General features: G+C 39.4%; 1 protein-coding gene across 5 annotated transcripts; it reads left to right on the forward strand.

Annotated features, from left to right (window-relative positions):
- Positions 1 to 711: 711 nt before the first annotated feature.
- Positions 712 to 4,052, forward strand: LOC136242022 (uncharacterized). 5 transcript variants are annotated; one of them, XM_066033336.1, is made up of 8 exons: positions 712 to 2,041; positions 2,096 to 2,276; positions 2,325 to 2,487; positions 2,614 to 2,740; positions 2,994 to 3,147; positions 3,238 to 3,330; positions 3,776 to 3,840; positions 3,900 to 4,052. In XM_066033336.1, the coding sequence occupies exons 4-8, from the start codon at positions 2,697 to 2,699 to the stop codon at positions 3,973 to 3,975; spliced, it is 432 nt and encodes a 143-aa protein (XP_065889408.1). In that variant the 5' UTR covers positions 712 to 2,041; positions 2,096 to 2,276; positions 2,325 to 2,487; positions 2,614 to 2,696; the 3' UTR covers positions 3,976 to 4,052. The 5 variants fall into 5 exon arrangements, 4 of the variants coding, with proteins under 4 accessions (XP_065889408.1, XP_065889409.1, XP_065889410.1 ...); XM_066033337.1 differs by having other exon boundaries at positions 712 to 1,970; XM_066033338.1 differs by having other exon boundaries at positions 718 to 2,276; positions 2,994 to 3,058; positions 3,119 to 3,147.
- The last annotated feature ends 5,066 nt before the right edge of the window (positions 4,053 to 9,118 follow it).

Raw genomic sequence — 9,118 nt, forward strand, 5'->3', positions numbered from 1 at the left:
AAGCGGCCAAGAATGAATGGTCATATACAACTAATTCAAAAATTTAACACTGAACCTTTATAATTCAGCTGTGTTCTATATTCACTCTTGCTGCATCGTAAAGTAATTTCTTTTAACTCTAATTGGCTGGTAATTTGGCCGCCTTTTTTAATAGTCAGTATAATAGAGCAAAAAAAGGCGGCCAAATTACCAGCCAATTAGAGTTAAAAGAAATTACTTTACGATGCAGCAAGAGTGAATATAGAACACAGCTGAATTATAAAGGTTCAGTGTTAAATTTTTGAATTAGTTGTATATGACCATTCATTCTTGGCCGCTTCAGATATCAGCCATTTCAGTTGCCAGTTACTTTCATGTATACACCTGTTTTATAGCCAAGGTGTTCTTGCATGGATTAAACTTTAGTAATTGTATTCTTGGCCGCTTCAGATATCAGCTCTTTAAGTTACCAGTTACTTTTCACTTCAGCTAAGCTGATTTTTCTTTTTGTTTTTTACATTGGGTTCCAGGTACTTGTAGTTTCTTGGGCACGCCTTTTTTACAGCGAAGGTGTTTTTTGGGGTGGATATCACTCATTTTTGTCAGTGATAGACTCTATATTTGGTTTAAAAGGTAATTTTTTTGGAAATGAGCAATTAACATTAATGCAGAATATTATCTTGGAGAGTTAGTAAAATCCATACATAATAATGATTGTTTCATAACACCGTAAATTCGGAAGTATGAATTTACGGTGTAGTATGACTGTTCTATTAGAGTAAATTTATCTTTACTGCCTGCACGTGATGAATATATCTCATATCTGTGCATGTTAAATGCTTCAGACACCTAATTAAACTTGCAAGTGCCTAATTAGTTCACAGTTGCTACACAGCTATAAATACATTTGTAATTGTTATCATCATAATCATTTAACCATTTTTTAATATTTTGGTCGCAACTTCAGGATTAGAGCAGCAAAGAAAGGAATAGAGGACTCAACCATCAAGACTTGTATATGGGAGATGGAACAGTATTGCGATGGACAATGCCGGTACTAACCCCTCAAGGGTGTTGCAGTACAGTATAGATGCAAGACCAGAGCCTCGATCGTCACCTTTTGACTGTGGTCACAACTTCAGGATTGGAGCAGCAGAGAAAGGAATGAAGGACTCAATCATCAAGACTCGGGGAGATGGAATAGTATTGCCATGGACAATGCCAGCACTAACCCCTCAAGGATGTCACAGTGCAGTATCGATACAACCACTCCAACCAGTGCATAAGACCAGAGCTCGATCATCACCTTTTGACTGAAATTTTTATACTTGATGAAGCAATTAAAACAAAAAAGTTGTAGTACTTATACTTTCCTGAGGGAACATGTCCCCAGAGTCCCAGACTCCCTTGCCTGTTCAGCAGAATAATAGGATTGAGCCTTACTACCACTTTCACCTTTATTCTTGGCCTGAATGTACATATCAGCAACATAATACAGTAGCTGTAGATAATGCTAGTTAATGCCCCTAGGCAGAGCTATAGGGGTGGGAATTTTTCCCTACTATCATACTATCATAGTAGTTCTTCTCGCAGTTCTTTGCCTGGCCATCATCAACTGCTGTCCATCAACTGCTGTCAAAACATTAGTCTCGTCCCCCAGACCCTTCCTCAAGCATGCTTATCACACAAAAATAACTTAGTTTAGTAGTGTACAAACAATTATTCATTGACAGCTTATACTACACTTACCGCATTGTTGAACCATGTATACCACCAGAATCCACCAGATTGACAACTAACACGTGATCTATTTAGGGGAAATCTCGTGGAAAGTCCCTAATTACCTTAAGCGGACACTCATGATACGTGGTTTTAAATTGAATGGTTTAAGAATGTAACTGGATGGTGAGGCGTACTTTAATCGGCTCGACTTTACTGAGAAACTCGAGCCCCTCGTGAGAAACTACATCGATTGAGCAACGCTTGAAAAAGTAAGAGTCAAGAATACTGAGGGACTCTATGATATATTCCGGTCTTGAATGCTAACGAAACGAGGAGTGAAGTTTGTGCAACGTGTCACATCGCCACACACTGATTCACCGTGTTTGTGCGATAGGGTTTTTGGACCTGTCCACCAGATGTTGAAAGGAAATTCATTCCAACTTGTGAAGTTGTTGGTATACTCATTGTTGGGGTCCATGGGGACATCGATGATCATTTACCAGTCAGCTGTAAGTAATGTCACAACAGAAGGAAAGGAACCATTTCCATACCCCTATGGCATACTGATTTTCCAGGTCAGTTTATGTACGCCCAACCACAGAAATGTAGAACTTTGGTTGCAGGTGGAAAATAAACACCTTTTTACTCAGTTACAAGAGATTCACCCAGCTGGGATAAAATGTTGAAGTGAATGTCATTAGTACCTACTTGCGGTTCATCAGGTATTGGACAATTCCAAGTGTCCAGATTATGCGGTTGTCCTCATGTTCAAGTTTACACGTTTAGGCAAGTTCCACAACATCCTATAATCTATTACTATATCAGTGTGGAATAATGCTTATATAATATTTTTCATATTCCAGGCTTTAGGTATGTGTATTGTATTTAACACCTGCTTGTTGGTTTTTGCAGGCCATCTGGTCATACTGGTTTATCCACTAGCAGTTGAATGTGATCATGGTACATATGTAAGTTGAGACCATGCAGGAACAAAGATGAGACCATGCAGGAACAAAGATACAGGTGTCATGAATTTCAGGTCAGTTGACATTCAGAGGAATTGTATTATTGCAATTGTTCTTTTTGTAGTTATCAATTATCAGTGACCAGTTTGTGATAGCGTACTTTTGTTTGACTAATGACCAAATGTTCTGGTTTACATGCTTACCCAACAGTTATGTTACTCACTTAACCTGCATATGGGATATATATTTTTAGTTCATTTTGATTATTCATCCTTTATTGGTACAGCCCGGCATATTGATTTTTTGCACATTCTCTTTTTAATTCAGTGCCTGCTGGATTGTTTTGTCAGATATCGAAACAGATGTCTTTGGTGTCGCGACCGATGTTCCAGGTCAGTTTGCATGTGTGTTTAATTTAAGGTTGACTTCAGTGCCTGCTTATTCTTTTACAGGTCTCGGTATTGAGTGTCATGAATTTCAGGTCAGTTGACGTGCAGAAGAATTGTATTATTGCAATTGTTGTTTTTGCAGTTATCAATTATCACTGTATACTAGTGATGTGAATTTGCAGGTCAATCTACTCAGATGTATCAGGCATAGTGTTGATGGGTTCGAACAAGTATCCAGTGTAGACTGTAGTGGCATCAAGGGTGTTAATTTCCAGGTCAGTTTACATGTTGTGATGTTAGTGATTTTTTCCTAGTACCCAGATATTAAGTGTATTGTATTTAATGCCCACCTGTTATGTTTTTAAATTATGGTATATCAGTGTAGACAGTGCAACAGTAAGCCTTCTGTGTTGTAGTAACTATTTGTTTCATAATATTATGCTGTTGTCCCAGAATGGCACAATTTTTGGGCAACCAGTGTGAAGTCCAGTGGTACAAACATTGTATTATGACCAAGTTGTGATAGCGTACTTTTGTTTGACTAATGTCCTAATGTTCTGGTTTGACTAATGTCCTAATGTTCTGGTTTAACATGCTTACCCAACAGTTATGTTATTCATTCACTTAGCCTGGGATATAATTTTTGTTCATTTTGATTATCCATGCTATTATTGACACAGCCCGGCATATTGATTTTTTGTACATTCTCTTTTAATTCAGTGCCTGCTAGATTGTGTCATCAGATATCGAAACAAGTGTTTTTGGTGTTGCGACCGATGTTCCAGGTCAGTTGCATGAGTGTTTAATTTAAGGTTAACTTCAGTGCCTGCTTATTCTTTTACAGGTCTCAGTATCGTCATGCTGACATACAAGAAATCATCACTATTGTTGGAACTATTTTTAGTCAAGTCTTGATGTGATGTTAATTAACGTTGTTACACATTGTTGTATGTTTACCATATGGCAAGAAATTATCATGGCCATCATGAAATTTGAATATTGTGTAAGTTGTGTGGACCAACCCCAACTCATACATGGTCACTGGCAAACCACGAACCACATTCGAGCCACAACACCACCAACCACATTCGAGCAATCCATTACAAAATTTTGTTGCACCATTTGTGTGTGCATAATACTTAATGAAAGCCACAACACAAGCTACATGGTACATACTACATAGAGGTGGTAACCCCTAAAGGCTTGTTACCTTTTGTATTCACCTTACCGGCCTTTGTGGTTAATCTATTAAAAATTACATGTAAATAGAGAATTGAAGAGTATGCTTAAAGCACCTTCGCTAGTGATTTTGTTCTTCAAACCATAAGACAACTGGCGATTTATAAACGCTCGCATGGGGTGTGGTACTAAATGGAATTTAAAAGATTTCTGCTTAAAACGCCATCCCTAGGGAACTTACGGTTCAGCACGCTGTCACAACTTGTTTATCAGGCATTAGAGTTTGTGTCCACGTCGTGTCTTTAAAAGTTATTGTAGGGATTAGAGATTGATTGAAGAAAATACGCGTATAGGCAAACCAGGATTGGATAATGTCAGTGCTAGATGGACTATACAAACACGACTATGTTGACTGGTATAACGTGACAGTAGTTGTAACATAAGGTAGAGAAATAAAGTGAAATACGCCTATTTTTTATTTTGCGATGGTTACTTTTTTATTTTAGCGAGGTCGCAAGAAAACTATAACGACTCCTAAAGATTTTTTACACGTAACGCAATACAAATCTATTGAGAGATGTTGCGTAATTTAGGACTAATATTGCGAAACCGGCCCTACACGTAAATAACTCACAGTAGTGGCCGCGCGTCTTTTAATTGGGCGTGCGCTTTGTAGTTTCTTGGCCGCGCGACTCACTACCGTGAGTCTTGATACACAGTGGAACCTCAGTTATCTGAACCCCTTGGGACTAGGGGTGGTCCATAAGTCTAAAAAGTCTATATCTCTGAAACTGTAAGAACATTATTCAACTACCCAAATAGAACACTCACCACTCTAATAGAGCAGTCATTTCTGTAGTTCGGTAAGGATAAGTGGAGCCTGGATAACTGGCATTCCAGTGTAATATGAATTCATACATTACAACATTACATAGTTATTAAGATTTAATTTTCTGAATACAGTAGCTACTTGCAATTGTGAGTGGCTATGTCTGTGCCAGACTGGCCATGAAATTGGTCCGCATAACTAAAGAGGTGCATTGTGCACATACTTCAAATCAATGAAATTTCAGTTGCCATATGTCAGGAATATAATACAACTAGCTATAAATATAACAGTATAGTATACATTAGCCACTGGAGGAATTTGCACATTAAATTATGTGGTGCACTTTAGTTAAAGACAAATCTTTTATGTCAAAAATGCTGTATGCAAACCCTATTAGTTACTGAAATGACAGATTCTGAGGGGCTGCAGGGGCCATGTGTCCTTTTCCGTTTAACTGAATGAAACACAACTTTTATACAAGAGAAACAGTCAAATTCTCTAATAGAACAGTCACTGTATGTATTCTCCAATTGCACTATCTTTAGAAATGCTTCGTACCGAGTATGTCCATGATGGCATGTGCTGCAAATGCAGGTTTACATACTGGGTAGTTACTGACATCTGCATGCCACATATAGCTCAGTTCGCATTCACCTGAGCTCCCGGCCAATATAATCATATCAAAGAGGTGAAAATGTGTTCACTCCCAATGGTTTTGTACTGGAACAAGTATGTTTTCATGCTGTAAACATGTTTGTATGCCTCAATTCTCTATGCTAAATGTATGGATATTTTTAAAGCCCTACAACTCACCTTCTCTTGCCCGTATCAAAGTGCTTTTTTGATAAACATTCTGGCATTTAAAGAGCTTCACAGCACATGTTTGGGCCCATCTAATAAGAGTTATTAACAAGAAACAAGGGCTCAGGTGAACACGAAACAACTATATATATATATATATATATATATATATATATATATATATGTCACAATTTACACTTGGGTCACGAGCCACTCATTACGGAAATGATCAATGCAACTCATGCATGTTTAATGATGACTACCGTATGGAGGGAAACTTCGGCACTGTTAAAATTTGGCGAATGACCATGAATTTGCCAAATTTTTCCCATCCAAATATTTTGCTAGTGAAGAAAATAACAAACCAAGCCTAGAACTAAACAATTTCCTACTTGACCAAGGGATGGCATCAAACTAGTAGAGCCAAGCCTACCCTACCTCGACTACTTCACTAGCAATGGCGGATCCAGGATGGGGCATTTGGGGCAAATGCCTCCCCCCCCCCCCCCCTTTGACTCGAGGGGTCACTAACTCACGAAAAAGGGGTACGGATTTCAAAATCTTGAACAAATTTCTCAAGATTTCACGGATTTCAAAATATTTCACAAAATCGAACGAGAGCTGCAAAATTTGATTTCAAATTACAGGTTGGTGTAGAGTGATAAGTTCTGAAATCACCAAAAAATAGTGGGAGAAAGAAACAGAAGTTCAGCAGGCATGCAGGAGCAAAGCCTCATGAAGGAATTGCAAAGCCATATAAAACCAGGAGTAAAGCCAAGGCATATAACTATTAAATGAAACCCTACAAAACTAGGAGCAACTTGCAGCTGAAGCCCTATAAACCAGGAAACAAGGCCAATCATTCAGGGTAAATCCCGTGCAAAACCAGAAGCAACTGTCCAGCAAAGTTCTATCTGGTGTGAAACCCACAAAACCAGGTGCATCTGTATGCTTAAGTTGCTTTTGTAGTTGGTGTGTTGCTAAGTTTATGAAGTTTGTGTTGTTAGGTAAGTTTGTAGTTTGTTAAGTAAATCCGAAGCGGAGTGGATCATCGGATTTCATTCTTACTTTTGTGCAGGAGCAGTTTGCATGGCTTCTTCCCCCCAGCTCCTGGTTTTGTTTGGCTTCCACAACTCGCTTAATACAAATCCGAAGCGAAGCGGAACAGTAGATTTAATTCTTACTTTTGAACAGTTAGCATGGATTCTCTCCTGCATGGTTTTGTGCAGCTTCTTTCCCACAGCTCCTGGTTTTGTTTGGCTTCCACAACTCGCTTAATACAATTCCAAAACGGAGCGGAACATAGGATTTTATTCACAGTTTGCATGGATTCTCTCCTGGTTTAGTGTGGCTTCTTCCCACAACTGGTTTTGTTTGGCTTCCACAACTCGCTTAATACAAATCCGAAACGGAGTGGGATATCGGATTTCATTCTTACTTTTGAACAGTTAGCATGGATTCTCTCCTGGTTTTGTGTGGCTTCTTCCCACAACTCCTGGTTTTGTTTGGCTTCCACAACTCGCTTAATACAAATCCAAAACGGAGCGGGATATCGGATTTCATTCTTACTTTTGAACAGTTATCATGGATTCTCTCCTGTTTTTTTGTGGCTTCTTCCCACAACTCCTGGTTTTGTTTGGCTTCCACAACTCGCTTAATACAAATCCGAGACGGAGCGGAACATCGGATTTCATTCTTACTTTTGAACAGTTTGCATGGATTCTATAGATCTCCTGGTTTTGTACGGCTTCTTTCCCACAGCTCCTGGTTTTGTGCGGCTTCCACAACTTGATTAATACAAATCTAAAGTGAAGCGGAACATCGGATTTCATTCTTACTGTGCAGGAGCAGTTGAGTGTAAGCTATGGTACCAGAATGAGTATAGAATCAGAATCACGATAACAACATAAGATTTCGTATTTCAGGCAGGATTTCACTGAAGGTGTACGAGATTTCGAATCAGTTGGTGACCCCTCGCTTTGACTGACCTTGTGGAGGACATATATGCTTCTAGTAAAATAATACTAAGGCCAAGATCAGTTTTTAAACTCATGAAAATATGCATATTTTACTACCATTTATTACAAATTCACAAAGTGAACCAAAGCCAAACTAGCTGTGAAATTGTCAACCAGCCGAACACCTTCGTGCATACTAAGCGCCTCTAAAATAATTATCGTGTTGTTATTTAAGACAGTCAGAGCCTTTTAAACAGCTTTTAAGACTTCACAACTATCTGCAAATGCCAAAATGGCAAAAATAATCAACAGTGAGACACTACTATGAGGTGATTATTTGCTGCTTCAAAAACGCAGCAACTAACAAGAGAATCTGCTCTCGCAGGGGCGGATAAAGGGGTTCTTGACCCCCTCCAAAAATTTTTAGTATACCAAGATCGAGATACTCTAATAGAGCAGTCATTTTAATAAAGCAGTCACAGTATTAGAGCAGTGTGTAGCAAGCTATGTAAGGATTTTTATGTACTTTATCAGCAATAAATGCCTACTAGTTGGTTAGGTGGGCAGCTATTTTCAGCTGGCTGTGACCTTTTTTGGTCTCACCTTTCCAAACCAGAGAATTATTTTATTATTATTATTAGCGCTTTACAGTGACCAGCACTGAAGGTCTGACAGCAACATGTGCTGCAGCCTTAGAATTACCTAACCTACAAGGACTTAGACCTAGTGACTTAACTTACTGACTGAATAAGGTGTAACAGAAAAGGGGCCAAAGTAAGGAAAAAAAATGCGGTGTACGGCTTAGAGTTCATTTTGACCATAAGTCTGGATCTGCCCCTGTGCTTTCCCCAACCACCTACCAACTTAGCCTGTTGTGCCCCTCCCCTTGCCAGCTCCTGGATCCGCCCCCTGACTAGGTAGCTAGCTGTATCCGTGATCCTCAAACCTCACCTCGAAACGGGCGTGACAAGTCGCGAGTGCTACCATCAGATATCAAGCACGATATTTATGCGCCTATCAATGTAATGCCCGACTACCACTGATACGGGCTGAGGGCGGGGAAAGGTCGGGGATGGTGGGGGAATTGATCGCTAAATTTCCCCGACATAGTGGGGATTTGTCTTCGCTAAAGAAATTCACTCAGACAGCGAAGATGTGTGGTTTAGGAAAGAGAATCGGGTGCTAGCTATTACGTTTATACTAGAATCTACTCGAACTAACTCATCACTAGACCAACGCCACACGACCGTACAAATCCCCGCCTAGCCCCAGTATTCCCGGGGTCTGCAGGTCGAG

This window comes from Dysidea avara, chromosome 13 (genome assembly GCF_963678975.1).
Source record: "Dysidea avara chromosome 13, odDysAvar1.4, whole genome shotgun sequence".
In the NCBI taxonomy this organism is placed as follows: Eukaryota; Metazoa; Porifera; class Demospongiae; order Dictyoceratida; family Dysideidae; genus Dysidea; species Dysidea avara.

What these genes read in the sequence shown, in the direction of transcription:
- LOC136242022 (XM_066033336.1), top strand. Translation starts at nt 2,697, where the DNA reads ATGAGACCATGCAGGAACAAAGATACAGGTGTCATGAATTTCAG. An exon ending in ACAGGTGTCATGAATTTCAG is followed by an intron (nt 2,741 to 2,993) that starts GTCAGTTGACAT and finishes TTTTTAATTCAG; the next exon opens with TGCCTGCTGGATTGTTTTGT. An exon ending in TCAAGGGTGTTAATTTCCAG is followed by an intron (nt 3,331 to 3,775) that starts GTCAGTTTACAT and finishes CTTTTAATTCAG; the next exon opens with TGCCTGCTAGATTGTGTCAT.